Source organism: Carcharodon carcharias, chromosome 5, assembly GCF_017639515.1.
Source record: "Carcharodon carcharias isolate sCarCar2 chromosome 5, sCarCar2.pri, whole genome shotgun sequence".
Classification (NCBI taxonomy): Eukaryota; Metazoa; Chordata; class Chondrichthyes; order Lamniformes; family Lamnidae; genus Carcharodon; species Carcharodon carcharias.
Genome location: NC_054471.1, coordinates 140841342 through 140859626, shown reverse-complemented (window position 1 = coordinate 140859626; position 18285 = coordinate 140841342). Strand labels below are relative to the sequence as shown.

General features: G+C 41.1%; 1 protein-coding gene across 4 annotated transcripts in view; it reads right to left on the bottom strand.

The window, feature by feature from the left end:
• The window catches only part of clu (clusterin), a 44878-nt gene that overhangs the window by 21752 nt on the left and 4841 nt on the right, over nt 1-18285 (bottom strand). For 3 of the 4 annotated variants that reach the window (XM_041187995.1, XM_041187997.1, XM_041187998.1), the window contains exons 2-4: nt 8663-8782; nt 6531-6679; nt 937-1101 (exon numbers count right to left, since the gene is read on the bottom strand). In XM_041187995.1, the coding sequence (XP_041043929.1) occupies nt 937-1101; nt 6531-6679; nt 8663-8750 (402 nt within the window). In that variant the 5' untranslated portion in view covers nt 8751-8782. Of the gene's footprint in view, nt 1-936; nt 1102-6530; nt 6680-8662; nt 8783-10529; nt 10658-18285 lie in introns of all 4 variants that reach the window. The other variant, XM_041187996.1, reaches the window with a different exon arrangement.

Genomic DNA, 18285 nt, shown 5'->3' with positions numbered 1-18285 from the left:
TGTATTTTGCTTTTGAAGCCTGAGGTCAGCAAGATTGACCATTATTCCTAAGACTTGTTCTCTTCAAGACTGGTGAAGCCATCCTTTTAAAATAAGAAGGGTGTTCCTGACATTGAGTGTGTGAGCTGGCCCTTTTGAGCATGCCTATAATTACATCTTCGGAATGGATTGTAGATTGAAATTGGAAGTGAGGTTTCTAATTACAAAAATATAACTTACCCATTATTAAGGATTTTACCACTTTGATGTGTGATCCCGGGGGCATAGGGGCCATGGGGAATTATGGAGTGGCATATCTTGGCGTGGTGGGGTGTGGCATAAGGAGGACCTTTTGCACTTACCTTCCAAAAGATCCTATGCAGACTATGGTTCACAACACCTCTGAGAGGCCATGAACCGTGACTCATTGAAAAGCTGGCCCAGCTCCATGAAAATTGCAGAGGACTCGGACAAGCTTACCCTCCTCAATGGAGCTAGCCAGGTTGGGAGTGCAGAGTGCAGGCTTTTGACCCAAACCAGCACCCTTAAAAGTTGCTCCCGAAAATTGGAAACCCAGGGAATGGGGTCGGGAATCCCAGAATTGAGTCCTGGATGCCATTTTTTAAGGGCTTCCAAGCCTTCTCGACTTGGTGAGAATTTAGCCCTTAGTGTTCACCCCTTAAGCCTTCAGCTTATTAATCCTTTCCTGATATGGATCCATTGTATTGGTATGTGATGTTAACCTGAGTAGTAAGTAGATTTTATGGAGACAGCAACATAAAGATGGCAAAGTCATTCAAATCAATGAAACGATTCACATATCCAGTTAAGTTTCAGTTTCTTTCAAACAACAACTTGCATTTTAAACGTCCCAAGCCATTTAACAAGAGTGTTATCGACAAACATTTGACAAATCACAATAATCTTACAGGTTTCTTACTATATTACAGTACTTACGTCTTTTTCAACCAGCCCAAAGCCTCTTCTGCAAACTCTTGAGTAGAATTGTGTGCACGTTTGCTTCAAGCATGGCTTGCAGTCTTCCCAGAGGGCCTCCTTTGACTGACATTGCTCAGCATCAGTCAGCTTTCTCTGAGCATCTTTAGCAGCTACCAGAGCTTCCTGGTTAACAGTTGAAAACAATAATTTAGCAGTATTGATATTGCATAGATCATGTAAGATTAAGTTCAAGTACAATTATCTAATTACTCTTTACAGATGCTGCCTGACCTGCTGAGTATTTTCAGAATTTTCTGTCTTTATTTCAGATCTCCAGCATCTGTTTTTGTATCAAATTAATTGAATGCTTTTGAGCATTTGAGGGATGGTAGCAGCAGGTGATTTTGTACATTTGACATCAGTGTAAGGATCTGGGATTTTCAGGTCACTTTACACAAGTTAGATACAGGTTAAATCTCTCTTCCTTTAAATACACAAAATGTATTAGCCCCAGTCTAAGGTGAATGTCCCTTTGCTATCTATGTACCACTTTTTCAATTGCCACTTGATTCATACTTCTGCCTTTTCAAAATAAGACCGTGCTCATTTGTAGGCTGCTACACTGTATTTTCATTCTTCCAATGAAGTAGATTGAGTTCAGAAGTAATTTCAATTAAGACCTTTAAAAATATAAGAGACATGAGAATGTCTCATTCCTGTCAGACTTGGCAACATTCAAACTAGAAATTCAGAGATGAAAAGGTATAGAAGCCAATGCTCCATTTGCCAGTCCTGGCTCTCTGAAAGAGCTATACAATTAGACACACTCCCTTGCTCTTTACCTATAGCACTGCCCATCGCAATGGAAGATAGAAGTCAGGCATTAGACGCCCTACAGTGATGGAAAACTAGGTAGGAGCCAAAAATACTTGGTCTCCGCTCAGAAGTCTTGTGGCTGCAAATTTGTGCTGGGGCTTAAGAGTAGATTTGTCCCGAAAATGGTTCCAATGACACAGAAGGCAGACCCAAAGGGAAAGCTTTCCCGCATTGAGAATTTCCTTGGTTCATGTTTCCTTTCTGTCCATAGAGCTGGATGAACCAGCCACCGGGTTTAGCTTGGAGGAGGTGCCGAGAATTCCAGGGGCAGGGTCACAGCATGGAAGATCCCAAAAATGCAGAATGCTTGGATTGTCCCCTTCTTTTAAAGCAGGGTCCTGAAGTGGCTATTGGGCTTTGGATTTCCCATATCCCCATCCCTATTTGACAGCCAAGATATAACCATGCTGATTCATGTGCCCGATAGATGTAAATGCATTGGCCTCGCTCTCACTCCAGATATACTGATAGGGATAGGAACAGAGGTCAATGGTACCCATTCTGCCACGCATATCTCAGTGGAGCAAGGCAAGGATTTTCAGGGCCAATATGTATATCAGGAAGTAGTGAAGCTTTTAAAATCTAAAGATTATAGGAAAAAGCAAAGGCAGATAAGAAAATATCTTTATAATTTTGAGGTCCTGAATGAGTTAAGAGTTTGATACCATGCTTGATTTCAACAGCGTGTTGTTATAAGGAGTTGTTATAAGGGGGAGGAAAGACACGAAGAATGGTTTACTTGAGACTGGAATTTAGAGGAGAAATTATGTTAGTAATATTGATAAATAGGAAAAACTGGTATTGCAGAGGTGGCGAAATGTTAAGATAAGACAAGGGCTGCAGATCAAATGAAAAAAATTTCCTTTATACAATCTAGGAGTGAAATGGAGTGCCAGAGGTGCTGCTCCAAATTTGGAAACAATATAGAATCTATGGAACATTTTCACTTTGAGTGTGGGCGGAATACTGTGAGCTTTAGATCGGCAGTCCATTATACCCCACACTGGGACATGTCCAAAGTATAAATAACCCCTCAGTGTGGATAAGAAGAAATACTTCACATAAAAAAGAGAAATTTCAGCTGCTTAGAGGCACTTTATATTGCAAGACTTGCAGTTTGTGAGGCCAAGAATGTTCATAGATTTAACGGCTCCATCTTAGTTCTTCAAAGAGATGATCATTGTTGGTTATATTTCAGAAGACAGAAAGCAATTGTGAGGATAAAATTAGTCTTTGCTTTGTCCAGAACGCTGGCCTTTACAATATGATTATGTTTCAAAATGTCTCCTTTAAATTAAAGTAAAATTGAGAATTCCAGAAGCACAAAGATATGCCTATGTGATCTTGTTGCCATAGGGGTGAAACTCAGAGACCTATTGAAATCAAGTGACAGTTTTTGCACCTTGACACTGTAAATCAAAGAAAAAGGACTGCTCTTTTGAGTCAGAGAGAGGGAGAGAGAGACTAGGCAGATACTCTTGTGTGGAACAGCAAAGCAGCTACTGTAGTGAAAAGCAGAGAATGACTGTTTTTTGTTAACAAACAAGCAGGAAGCTTCTCATAGCTGGTGTTCTGTTCGAAAATGAAGGGAATAGAACCAACGAGATTTTTGGAGATTTGAGGAACAAGGAATCACCCAGGGGGGCCTTACTAGCAAAAGACGGATCTGGAAGGCTCAAGTTAAGTGACATGACTTTCAAAGGACACTAGCATGCTGGAGAGCCAAGAGTAATTTTAGACTTGTTCTTGTAATGCTATATGTCTGCCAGAAGTGGGGTGCACAGCGAAAAGGGCTGTAGGATGTATCTTGATTACATTAGTTAGTTAATCCGAAAGTACCTTTACTTTAGTCTAGTGTCTTAGTTGCCTGTTAAGTAAATGTGGGGTCTATGTTAATCTTAGTTGTTTGTTACAGTCAAAGTCTTAAAACATGAAATCTTATCCTTCAGTTATTTCCATTGGTTGCAAGGAAATTCATCTCTTTTAAAAAGCTACTGTTCTCCATGGGATTGTAACAGCTACTAGTATAAAACAGGTAAACATGAATCAGAATCCCATTTTACATGCTACCCAAATTTCTTTTCCATTGACTATGGGTATAAAACTGGTTATCACTATAAGCCCAATTCAAGCTGCTGCTAAAAACTCATTTCACCCACTGTATTTTTTAAGGAATTGAAAAAAACAAGAATATAGACCACAGAATCAGTATGATATTAACATCACTTAAAATAAATGAGATAATGCCAGTCACAAAATAATCTCCAAAAGGAAATTTAGGTTAAGATTATCTTTGTTTCACTGGAGGGTTTAGAATAGTGCTTCCCAAAATTTTTTCTGTTGTGACCCCATTTTAGTGCTTCACGCTTGTTGCAACTGCAGAGTAAAAATTGCAGGGAGGGGAGAGAGTTGTTCAGCTAGCTGAGGGTTAGAACAGCAGACATACAGGAACAAAAAAAAAACTAAGACACATGTTATTTTGCAGGCTCTGATGGTGTCAGTGACTGGGCCTCAGAGTTCATTTGCTTATTTCGTTAGTTTATTTGAAAAATCACGTACATTTAAAGGGGTCTTGCAGCTAATCCCAGGACTGTCAAATCTTAATCTCAGCTCCACCGCCGTTATTGCTGCCGCAGGGCTCTCGATCCCATATCCTGTGACCGCACTGGGGGTTGTGACCCACAGTTTGGGAACCTCTGGTTTAGAATGATTCAGCCATTGTGCTGCCTCTCAATGTGAACACTGAAAGTGCACAACCGCAAACTTTAAGAAATGAATGCACAGTGAAATCAACAACAAAAGACTGGATAGGGTTGAGTAAATTTATTTATTTGTAAAAAGCAAAAAATGGCTGATGTTAAAAAGCTGAAATTAAAGAAAATGCTGGAAACACTCAGCATGTCTGGCAGCATCTGTGGACGGAGAAACAGAGATAACGTTTCAGTCTCTCTTCATAGAAGATGCCAGATCTGCTAAGTGTTTCCAGCACTTTTTGTTTTTATTACTTATTTGTAGCCTTTTCATATAGCCAATATCCCAATTTTCAAAACTCAAAGGGAGTGATTTCTCACAGGGGTTCGTTCATCTACTTGCCTGCCACAAGTTTGACTAACAAGCATTGGAAACAACAGCTTGCATTTATATAGCACCTTTCACATCATAAAATGTTCAAGGCACTTCACAAGATCATTATTACACAAAACGTGACGCAGATTCTTAAACAAATTTTAGGTCAGGTGACTAAATGTTTGGCCAAAGAGATTTCAAGGAGTGTCTTAAAGGAGAAAAGAAAGGTAGAGAGGTGGAGAACTTTATGGATGAATTCCACGTTTTAGGACCTAGGCAGGTGAAGGAATGGCTGGTAATGGCCAGACAAAATATACTGGATTGCACAAAATGCTGGAGTTGGAAGGGAGCAGGGCTGTAGGTAGTTTTTTTTTAAGTCATTCACAGGATGTGAGCTTCACTGGCTAGGCCAGCATTTATTGCCCATTCCTAGTTTTCCTTGAAGTAGTGGTGAGCTGCAGTCCATGTGGTGTAGGTACACCCACTGTGCTGTTAGGGAGGTAGTTCCAGGATCTTGAGCCAGCGAAAGTGAAGGAATGGCAATATATTTCCAAGTCAGGATGGTGAGTGACTTGGCAGGGAACTTCCAGGTGGTGATGTTCCCATTTAGCTGCAGCCCTTGTCCTTCTAGATGGTAGTGGTCATGGGTTTGGAAGGTGTTATCCAAGGATCCTTGGTGAGTTCCTGTAGTGCATCTTGTAGATGGTACACACTGCTGCTACTGTGCGTCAGTGGTGGAGGGAGTAAATGTTCGTGGTTGGGCTGCCAATCAAGCAGACTGCTTTGTTCTAGTCAGTGTCAAGCTTCTTGAATGTTGTGGGAGCTGAATCATCCAGGCAAGAGGGGAGTATTCCAACACACTCCCTACTTGTGCCTTGTAGATGATGCACTGGCTTTGGGGAGTCAGGAGGTGAGTTACTCGCCACAGGATTCCCAGCCTCTGACCTGTTCTTGTAGCCACAGTATTTATATAGCTAGTCCAGTTCAGTTTCTGGTCAATGGTAACCCCTAGGATAACGATATTGGGGGATTCAGTCATGGTAATGCCATTGAACGTCAAGGGGTGATGGTTAGATTCTCTCTTGTTGGAGATGGTTATTGCCTGGCACTTGTGTGGCACGAATGTTACTTGCCACTTGTTAGCCCAAGCCTGGATATTGTCCAGGTCTTGTTGCATTTGGACGTGGGCTGGGAACCTTGGAAAAAAAGAGTGAATAATGATAATGCCATATTTCCAAGGTTTCCTCTGTTGGCATGAGAGTGGAAAAACAAGAAATTCATGTCCATTATTGACAGAAATACTTCCACTCTTATGTCCAATGCTCCATGCCCACATTCTGTTTCTAGGTAGAGCATTTTTGACTGAGATTAGACCAAACTTTAACCCCAATGTTAACCTAACCTGCTTGGCAGGAATGGGATTGATTCTGGTTGAACGGTGTAGGCAGATGAACCCGTACCTCCCCTTTCATACTCCTAACTCTAAGGTTTGCCCAAAGCCGGTCCGGGACCATTTTACATCCCACTTGGTTTTACTTTCCAATTAATTTGATGGGGCGTAAAACAGGAGTTCAACACAAACTCATCCATTGCCACTGGGCAGGTTGAGCTAAATTGGAGCCATTGTAAAAGTAATACAACCACAGAAACCAGTAGAACATTCACAATACCTCCTTTTGCTTGCTGGTTTGTTCCAAACTTCGTAGATACTCCTGGTGTTGTTGGTCACTTTTATCCGCAATAGATTTCATAATCTTTGCTCCACTGATAGCATTTTCGATTTGTTTATTTAGATATTTTTGTCCATCTATCGATAGCTCTGGAAAAATACAGTGCAGTGTTAGCTGAAATTATTTAGGTATTCCCCTATTGCAGGCTATTGCTCAAGAAGTCCTTATCAACTTGCTCCCCCCTCCCCAGTATACCCATTTTCCCTCTTACTCTTCCTTTTCTAAATACGACAAGTTGCCCTGATATATATGCAGTTTCATGGGTACCTATCTCTAAGTGGCTATGCTTTATGCTCAAACCTGTACAGTCTGTGCTTGTGAACTGTTCGACAGGAAAGCTTTACAATTAAGCTAATCCTGACATCACAAATTATGCATAGATGAACATTTCCAGTTAACAATTAAGGAATGGGAACATTTATTTGCCTGTCTAGCTTGGAGCTAAATTCTAACAATGCCCCACCAAGATTTTCTGTCTCAACATAAAACCAGATCAAAACTGGGACCTTCTTCCTTTATGGTCTTTTTAGATGAGTAATTTTTACTGGGTGACACTGGATAAACTCTGATTTTACAATAAATGAGGAATTGCTAGATGAACAAATAATGTTGTCCATCTAGTTCACCTTCTACCATTCTGCTTATTGCATGATGCAATGATAATGGAGTTGTTGACTAATTATAACAATTAATCTCTATTAGTCTACAATAGACACAGACATGAGGCAAAGGAAACCCCAGTAGGTCCACAGGCACCTGTTCCTGCATGTATGCTTCACATACATCAATTTACTTGTTTACCATAACCCAAGGTATTATTTTCTGCAAAAAATCTAATTTGCATTTGAATAAATCAACACCATCTGTCTGCTGAGGGTGCCAGTTCCATATATTTACCACTTGCTCACTGATGTTTCTGCAGATTTGTCAAGTACAGGTCTTGTCCTTTGCTTTTACTGTTCTGGACAAGGTGAAATATCTTGTCATGGTTTACATTATCTAATCCCTTTAGAATCCTAAAAACATTGATTATATCACTTCTCTCTTTTTCAGTGGGAACTTATCCAATTTACATAATCGCTCCTCATAATACAAGCCCTCCATCCCCTCAGTTATACTGGATGCTCTCTTCAGGGGGTATCCTTTCAACAGCTGTATCCTTTGTGTACCATAGCGATCAGAACTGTACACAACATTCTACATGTGGTAGCACAATGATTTACAAAGTTACAGGATTATTCCACTATTTTTGTTTAATATTGACCTTTTAATATCTATCATCTGATTTTTACCCCGATTAAAACTCAATTTCTTTCAGAAATCATCAGGTCATGTATTCCCATCAGTTGGTAAGTTCTGATATGTCCACCAATATGTGAAAGGACATATTGCACCTTACTGGTCACTCTTGGCAAGAAATTCATTTGCTTCAAAAATGAGTTGGAACAGCTGAGTGAATCTGTTCAGTTTTGTGTCCCCATCTACCCAAGTTCTGCCCACTAAATGGAGAAGCAAGAGCAGAAAAATTTGGCTGCGAAATGCACACCGGCTACTCTCAACAAGGGTAAGAATGAAAGTCACACGTTCATCACTTGCACTTTATCACAAACAGAAACACCCATAATACAAAAGTGCTTTGGTCATATTTGGAGCTTGAAAATCTTACCTTACACTCACAATACACAATTTGACGTGCTCTATAAGTGCATTGTTGAAAGAGCTTGGCACAGCCTCTAACCTGTCCTCTAACTTTAAGGACTAAAACTCGAAAAGTACTGTACCTTTTCTATACATTAAATGCATGATAACATGATTGACAATATAATTCTGCTGCTGATTGAACTACCAATTTTTAAACTTTATCGTAATTTTAACTAAAGAAGATTGAGAGAAGACTGAAGAATCTACACAGCATCTGCTAGTGTAAATTTGCTGTGGCAGCATCAACAACACTATAATTGGAGGCAACAATATTTCATTAAACTAGTAACTACTTAAGTAATAAACAAAAGTATTTACTTTAGAGACCTTCACAATCAATAATTTACTCCAAACAGAAAAATGTCACTCACTTTTGAGTTTCTCTGGTGGGATCTGTTGCCAGCTTTCACTCACAGCAAGCACGAGAACGAGCCATACAGTGAACATAATGTTTTTCATTTCTCCCTCAATGGGGCTTGAAAATTCTCAATCTGAAAGGGAGACAAATGATGGCTAAGTTACTATGGGAAGTTTCATAAACATATTGAGATCCAAACTGAACTTGTTACAAAGACAGCAGAATGGGTATAGTTTCGCATACATCAATGGCTGGTCACGAGAAAAGAATGGGCAAGTCCACACATAAACAACCATTTTGTGTTATTAAATCTTAATATCATAATGATGGCAGAGCAGACAAGAAGCATTTGAGTCTACAAGCAATCAATTTAATAATTGTACATTATGAACTAAAAACAAATAAATCTATGCCCAAGTGGTGGAGAGAATCTGTCAGAGCTTGTGCTGGTGGTAGGGTGGAAATCTGGTACCTTTTGTTTATCCTGCATTCTTTTCTAGTGAGGAGGGTGTGGGCTTTTTCACAATACTGGTCCACCCATTCAATGCCTAGCAACCTAGTAAGGATTTGGTGAGCTGCCTTGTGATTCTGATGCCTTGTTGCTCACTGTGGCCCCTTGCTGGAACATGAGCATTTTGGGTTTTGCTAATACATGAATAATTTGATTTGCAGCTTGTTTTATGAATATCTATCTTCTGAGCTTTGACCCTATTTTGGGAATGTAAACGCTAATAGAAATCCAGTTCTCAATTTACAACACTGACAGTCATTTTTAAGCATTTGTTTCAAGCTCACATTGTTAGAAAATAGAGATAGCTTAAGTAAGTTATACTCGTATTTGTCAGTGTTTTATTTGTGAGCATTAGGAATGAGTTTTAGCTTTGAAGTTTAAGTTTGATTTGCATTTCTGTATCTGTGTGTTATGAAAGGTCAAATGGAGTTTTAGTTTCACCTCAAAAGGCTGCTTGCATTTCTAATGAGACATTTACCACCCCTATAAAGTGAAAATAAACACACAAGAGTAGGAAGAACAGTGCTGTTGCCTCGTAACAAGGGAGGTTCCTCCCTGTAGACATACACACAGAAGAAGAAAGACAACAGTTTGTTATGGAAGTTGTTTGAGTTCAGTTGGTTTGAAGGCAGTTGTAAAGCAGAAGCAGCCTAAAAGGGGACAGATAGCAAGTCCCAAGCTGAGAAAAACGTCAGAAGTCCAGGGGAGTGGAAGAAGAGAAAGTACAAAGATTACCTTCTAGTTAAAGGAAGGGCAGAAACCAGGGAAAAGGCCCTGTTAAGTGAAGTTAAGAGTGAGGGTCAGTGACCATAAGACATAGGAGCAGAAATTAGGCCATTCGGCCCATCGAGTCAGCTGAGTGAGAAAGGCTCCAAGTTTTAGATTTAAAGTGAGAACAGCTTGCAAGAAGCAAGAAGGTTCAAAGAGACAAGTGAAGTTTTCTAATTCTTTGCTATGGGCATATGAAACAATGGTGAGTTAGTGAGAAGGATGCATGGAAGACAGCTTGAATGCATGTGGTGACCCAGGGAAGAGGAATATCAGAAGGAGACCTCAAAACCCTTGTGGAAGGTGTCTGAGTGAAAACATCAGTTTGGGGAAAGATTCCAAAGCGAGGTCCTGGAGAGTGGAGATTGGAAATGCTCGTGTGAAGGAGGGAATTCAGTGAGACCGGTTGGCTCACAGTGTGACAAGCGTTTGGGGGGAGTTGGGGAGAGATCCATAGCATCTGGTTGAGGTGACATCTGTCACTTGGTTTCAGAGTGTGGTGAGTCTGACCACAGGGTGCCATAGGTTTACATGGACTGGGTACTTACTGTGAACATTAGATTATAAGCTAGATTTTGTAACTTGTGTCATCCTTACAAACCTGTATATATCTGTAAAGGTATAGTTGTGGGTGAAAGAGTATTGTAATATCATATAATGTTGTATTCTTTTGTTAAAAGTTGATCAGCTGACTCCTGTGCCTCTGTTCAGTAGCTACTCTCCATGTATCTAAACAAACAAAAATAAAAATTAGGATCTATCAAGCTGGGTTCCACTCTGGGATCAGGCTTGTCAAAGGGTAACCTCAGCTTGGATCATAACATACATTTAGACATTCAGAAAATTAAGAGTGAGGAATGAGGAGAAATTAATAACTTTGTTCAGTGGGGAATTCTTGCCTCTGCTTCCTCAGCAATGTCAGGGGAGGCTTTCCCATCAGCCCTGCCTCTGGTGTTTCCAAAGTATTGTACACCAACATATTGCATATGCTATTGACAGGACCGGGGAACACATAAACAGATAAAAGCGGGAATGCCCAATTATGCACACATCATTGGCATCCTTCCACCTGCATAAAGATGATGGACATGCAACAAGTCAAATCCATTGACGATGAGGTATCTTCATATGGTGCACTTTTGCTGATGGCTGATGAGATGAATCCATGAGAAGCAAGTTCTGCCACAAGTGCTGCATATGAAGAGCTTAACAGGTGTAGTTATGGGTTCTTCTTTTTGACATTGGCGCCTATTGCCAAGCTGCTGTAGCCACTGGTCATCATGGTGGTATATGCTAGCCCGCAGGTGCTGATGTCATTTCCCTCTGTCGTTTGCTAGTGTCTCTAAAATGAAAAAAATGTTTAGGGCCTTCATGTCAAGCCCCCTTGAAGCAGAGCTTTGGGGGTCTTACTAGTCTTCTGGCTTCAGCTATCTCATCATACATAAAGTCCATCGTGACAATTTGCCTGAGCCAGCAAAGTCGCCTCTGCTTGATGAGTGCCAGCGTACTAAGGAGATTTCCCTTTGAGCGGACTGCCGCATTCCTAATTTTCTCCTTCTACGAGATGCCTAGAATGCGCCAGAAACAGCAAAGATGAAAGTTGTTGAGCTTCCTTTCTTCATAGTCCTAAGTCACCAATGTTTCATAGCCAAACAACAAGTGCTGAGACACAGGCCTCATAAACCAGCATTTTAGTCTTAAGGATCAACGTGATGTTACTCCATGTATATTTCATGAGTTGGCCAAAGCTGGCAGCTGTTTCCCCTATTCGTGTATCAGTTCTGCATCAGGAGACAGATTGTCTGTTACCATGGATCCAATTGGTTGCAGAATTTGCTAACCACTTCCAGCAGGATGTTACGTAGAGTGATCAAGGATTGAGGAGATGTCACACCTTATCCCATAGCCAAAATTACAGGCATGAGAGAGGCAATCCAGGAGTCTTTGCAGCAATTAAGCACACAGATCAAGTATATATCTATATCTACTCTTTTGAATCATAACATGATAAGATTACTTCTCGGATTGTTATGCAAGATTGTGCATAATACAATTAAACAGACTTGAGCTGGTGGGGAGCTCAGAAATTGCAAGCTCCTTGGAGGAGACCACGTAGACATTTCCATATATGACAGCATGAGATAAAATCCCAGAACGAAATAACAGTAAAAACTGGGAAATAAGAATACTGGGCCAAAATGTTTTTTCCTTCTGGGATGACAGGCCTTTTCCAAGCTCATCCTGCTTTCATGAATAATTCCCCTGCTCACTCGTGTACAGATAGGCATACACATAATCACACAAGCATCACACACATGTATACGTACATGTCAAGTATTCTAATGCTTATTTCTTTTCTGTCATTTTCAGTCTAGAAAAGCACCATGACAGAACAAAGAGTAATACACAGGACCCTGTATCTCGCTTTTACTAATATTTGTAAGCACCAGGAGTGTAGCTACACATATCCCACAAGATGTAGCTAGAAAACCTGAGGAGCTAAAAGTGCAGAGGCAAGGAAGACCAGGTTTTGCTGGCAAAACAAGAACAGGGACCGGATGGTGGGAGGGCCATATCAGTGACCTACTGTCCCTGGGAAATGCAAGCACACTTGCAGTTGATGGGATGTTCTCCTGCTATTTCTATCCAGTGGGAAAGGAAATGAAAGCACTGGTCCTGCTTAACAATATGCCAGTAACATTTTGATATATTAACAGAAATTTGCATTTATATAACACCACATTCTAAGGCGTTTCACAGGACTGTAATCAGACAAAAATTGACACCAAGCCAAATGAAATATGAGGATGGGCGGATCTAAGTTTGGTTGCGGAGGCATGTTTTAATAAGGGGTTTAAAAGTGGAGAGGTTAAGGGATGAAATTCCAGAAGTTAGGGCCTAGACAGCTGAAGGCACGATCACCAAAGGTGGAGTGCAGAAAGTGGAGGACACAGTGGAAGCATGCAGAAATCTCAGAGGGCTGGTGGAGGTCCCAGAGATAGGGAGATGCAAGGCCATGGAGCTATTCGAACACAAGGATGACAATTGGAAAAATCAAGACTTTGGTGGACCGGGCGCTAATGTAAGTCAGTGAGCACAGGGGACATGAGTGAATGGGACATGCGTAGGTGAGGATGAGCTCAAGTTTATGAAGCAATATATTGGAGACCAGGGAGAAAAATTTCAGAATAGTTAGGTCTGGAAGTTACTAAAGCATTGATGTGGGTTTCAACAGTTACGGCTCAGAAGAAATATTATGTCCTGTCGAAGGCGAGCAGATACACGGAGTTGAGAGTGATGGTCGAGAAGTAGATCTGGGTATGTGGAAGCTGATTCTTTGTCTGCACATGATCTCACCAATGGACAACATGTAGATGAGAAAGAAAGGCTCCTCTACCTGCAGCGAATTGGGAGTTGAGTAAATTGTAATGCCCAGAGTAAAAGGCTCAGCAACCTGACCAACATCACGAGGCTTAAAAATGATCTTTTGTGGTGGGTAAAATTGGGGAACCATAGCCACTACATGTTTACCACTTTCTTTCTAAAACTTCCCGTGAACAACAGTGCCAAGTCTTTCAAGGCCAGTTGCGTCAATTTGTAAATATTTAATGCATTCAAGTGACAGGACTGCGCCTGCAATCATTTTGAAAATTCCCTATCTTTCTTCCTGTTTACTAATAAAATGGACAGTTTTTTTGGCAAACAGGCAGACTGAATCTGCTGAGTAGATAAGAAGGAAAAGTAATCATTTCTGAAACAGACTCACCATAACTTCCTTGTTATAAAAGTAAAAAACTGCAGATGCTGGAAATCCAAAACAAAAACAGAAACAAAAATACCTGGAAAAACTCAGCAGGTCTGGCAGCATCGGCGGAGAAGGGCACAGTTGACGTTTCGAGTCCTCATGACCCTTCATCAGAACTAAGTAAAAATAGGAAAGGGGCGGGGGCGTGTTGTTAGTACAAGCAGCCAGTATTTGGGATGTTGGGTGCTCCTGTTCCCCATCCACCAGTACTCTCCTCCGTTTGGCTGAACAATTTCTCCTTTAACTCCTCTCACTTCCTCCAATGGAAGTACCCGCATGGGCCCCAGCTATGCCTGTCTCTTTATGGGGTATGTGGAACATTCCTTGTTCCAGTCCTACTCCGGCCCCCTCCCACAACTCTTTCTCCGGTACATCGATGATTACTTCGGTGCTGCTTCATACTCTCGTCGGGATCTGGAAAAGTTTATTAATTTTGCTTCCAATCTCCACCCCTCCATCATTTTCACATAGTCCATCTCTGACACTTCCCTTCCCTTCCTTGACCTCTCTGTCTCAATTTCTGGTGATAGACTGTCAACAAATATCCATTACAAGCCTACCGGCTCCCACAGCTACCTCGACTACAGCTCCTCACACCCCGCTTCCTGTAAGGACTCCATCTCATTCTCTCAGTTCCTTCGCCTCCATCGCATCTGTTCTCATGATGCTACCTTCAAAAACAGTTCCTCTGACATGTCCTCTTTCTTCCTTAACTGAGGTTTCCCACCCACGGTAGTTTACAGGGCCCTCAACTGTGTCCAGCCCATCTCCCGTGCATCCACCCTCACACCTTCTCCTCCCTCCCAGAAACATGATAGGGTCCCCCTTGTCCTCACTTATCATCCCACCAGCCTCCGCATTCAAAGGATCATCCTCCGCCATTTCCGCCAACTCCAGCATGATGCCACCACCAAACACATCTTCCCTTCACCTGTCCTGGCGGCATTCCGTAGGGATTGTTCCCTCCGTGACACCCTGGTCCACTCCTCCATCACCCCCTACTCCTCAACCCCCTCCCACAGCACCTTCACATGCAACCGCAGAAGGTGTAACACCTGCCCCTTCACTTCCTCTCTCTCTTCACTGTCCAAGGGCCTTTCAAGTGAAGCAGCATTTCACTTGCACTTCCCTCAACTTAGTCTACTGCATTCGTTGCTCCCAATGCGGTTTCCTCTACATTGGAGAGACCAAACGCAGACTGGGTGACCGCTTTGCAGAACACCTTCGGTTTGCCTGCAATAATCACCCAGACCTCCCTGTCGCTTGCCATTTTAACACTCCACTCTGCTCTCTTGCCCACATGTCTGTCCTTGGCTTGCTGCATTGTTCCAGTGAAGCTCAATGCAAACTGGAGGAACAGCACCTCATCTTCCGACTAGGCACTTTACAGCCTTCCGGACTGAATATTGAGTTCAACAATTTTAGATCTTGAACTCTCTCCTCCATCCCCACCCCTTTACGTTTCTTCCCCCTCCTTTTTGTTTTTTCCAATAATTTATATAGATTTTTATTTTCCCACCTATTTCCATTATTTTTAAATGTATTTCCATCCATTGTTTATATCTACCTTTTATGCCCTTTTAGTATTATTTCCCCCCATCCCCACTAGAGCTATCTTTATCTTGTTTGTCCTGCTTTCTACTCTCAATTAGCACATTCCTTTAGATAATATCACCACCTTCAACACTTCTTTGTCCTTTTGTCTATGACATCTTTTGGTTATCTCCACCTAACAACACCATTCCCTCCCCCCTTAAACCAGCTTATATTTCACCCCTTTCCTATTTTTACTCAGTTCTGTTGAAGGGTTATGAGGACTCGAAATGTCAACTGTGCTCTTCTCCGCCGATGCTGCCAGACCTGCTGAGTTTTTCCAGGTATTTCTGTTTCTGTTTTTATAACTTCCTTGTTTTTGTACTCTATGTCTCTATTTGTAAAGTCCAGGGTCCTACATATCTTCTAACAGCTTTATCAGCTTGTTACCAGCTTCAAAGATTGGGGACACCCTCTCCCCCAGGTCTCTCTGTTCCTCTACCCTCTTTAAAAACTTTGTATTCTAGGATGATCCTGGAGTAGTGAGCAGTTCTGGCTAGGTACAGCAGGGCCGAAGATTGCATGGTGTGGTCATGCCAGATATAGTAATGAATGGCTAAACCAGTTGTGCACTATGTACATATTCAAGTTGGCAACTGTTGGATTGAATGGAGTAAAGATGGGGGCCACACCAGGTGGAGCACCAGGGTGCCAGCAGAGTAGAGGTTTTGCTGGGTACAAAGGGCAACAAAGGTGAGGTGAAGCTGTTAGGGAGTAAATCCATAACTGAAGAAGTATAATGGAGAACAAAGGGTCAGAGGCTAGATTGTAAGGTGTTTAAAAGTGTCATTGTAAGGGAAGTGAACAGAAAGCAGTGGGGTTGGAAGGATTAAGCGAGATCTGTGTGGTGAGGGATACAAGAAAATTATCAAAGATGCAGACTATGGAAATGGAGAAATCATGCAAGATGACTTGGTTGAGAGACTGGTCGTGAATATGCACAGCGGAATTTATGTGGAGGTTGGAGGACTGGAGTGGAGTGAACCAGGATGAGCGAGGGCAAGGTGAACTTAGATGGAGGTTGAAATGGCCAAGGATAAAAGCGTGAATGTTCCTGAGTAGGTGGCAGATAATGAAGATTTCAGAGGAGATGAGGGAGTGGTTGAAGGAGATGAGTTGCTCAAAAGAGAAGGTGCCAGTGGAGCAGGTGGCAGGCCAAGGTGAGATGAACAAAAGTGCCATTTGCCCATCTTGCATCTATCTGGGGTTCAAAACGTACGCTACCGATTAATATAATGCATATGAATGATCCAAATCTGAACAGTCTGTTGCAAACTCAACCACCAAATATATGAATGCTACTAACACATTGAGTGAAGGCAGATTTCTCTTCCAGGTTAGGGTGGTTAAGGGGAAAAAGCATATATAACACTGTGCTTTAAATATAGCATGAGTGTCCAAACTTTGTTTGGGATAAGTGGAACTTTGATAATGATTTGTGTACAAGTAAATTGTTTGTGTCAGGTTTGCAATGGTATTCACTAATCAGTTGAAAAACCTTCACAAAAAGGGTTAACATTTCCAGTACTGGAAACACCTTGGGCATCCCCTAGTAAAGGAATAGTCTAACTCAGCCATTCATGTCACAGTTAAAATCTGCATTTCGGGTAACTGTAGGTTTGTATGGATGGGTGAGCTAGGCAGAATGAATGGTCTCCCTCAGCTTTGATTCTTCATGAAAGTTAATTGATTATTGAAAGAGGAAACAAAATCTAAGGGGAATTATTTTTATTAATTCAAAGCTCTCCAAGTTCTTATGGAATTAAAATGATAAATCTATCTAAAATACATTTTTCTTTTGAAAATGTCAATTTTCCTGCAAGCTGAAGACCCCCAGGTCTCCCTTGATGCTACAAGACTCCTGTGATGAGTGACTCAACTGCTAAAATGGGAAGGCAGGACTTCAAATCAGTCTGATACCCACATGGACCTATCCATGCCTGGAAACACTTTATAAGTTCGGAATGCAAATTTCTTGGAAAAGCCTGAAATGTAAATTGACCTAGAAGTCTTACAGGGTGGAAAGAAAAGTAACTAATTGTAAATAAAGGAACTAAAACACTTCAGGTACTAATAAGATTATAAGCCTAAAAATATGAAAGCTAAGATAAATGAACTTGCCAAAAATACTTACTGAAATTGTTTCTGAAAATGTAACATCCCAATGTAGTGTAAAAACCTAACAAAATAATCTCAAAGTCACAGTCCATGCTTCAATGGACAATTAACACAGTTATATTAATGAAGCTATAATAGTTGTCTCTGCCATTTCCAATTTTTCAATGGTGCATGCAATTGCATTTCTGTGGCTCACTCTCTGCTGTCTTTGAGTTACCTCAGGAAACTATCTTGCATTCTGACATTTGACATTCACAATTATTTTACAAGTCAACAGTTAACTATTTTTATGCCATCTGGATTTCTGATAGTATTGGGCTGGAGCTAAAGTGCCAATACATATTTTGTCATCTCTTGATCCCTGACAAATTAAAAAGAGACCTAGCTACAACACCCTGTCAGGTGAAAGGAAGCATCTTGCATAATTCTGTTGTTTTTGGGGCATTGCTTTAAATTTCTGGTGATCAATCCAATGAATCCTTGCCTAGGGCTAGTTTTAAGTTGAAATATTAATGTGTGTTCTGCTGTAAAATGTTATGAATTCCTTTGTTAGTGGAAGCCGATTATTGATGCTGAAAATTATTGCTGGCATCAATAATAGTCAAACTGTCAACTTTGTTTTAATGCGGACCTTATTCCATTTTTGAAGTGTTAATGTCTATATTAACAGAAAAATGTGTCGCACAGGCACACAAGTAATTGCTCTTTAATGTCACATTTAACAGAAAGATTCACATTCTGAGCTTTAGTGATTTTTAATTCCGTTATGAATAATGCCAATGCTGTAGTTTTAAATTTGCAGCCAGTGTTAGTATCAAGCACGCCCACATCAAATATAGCA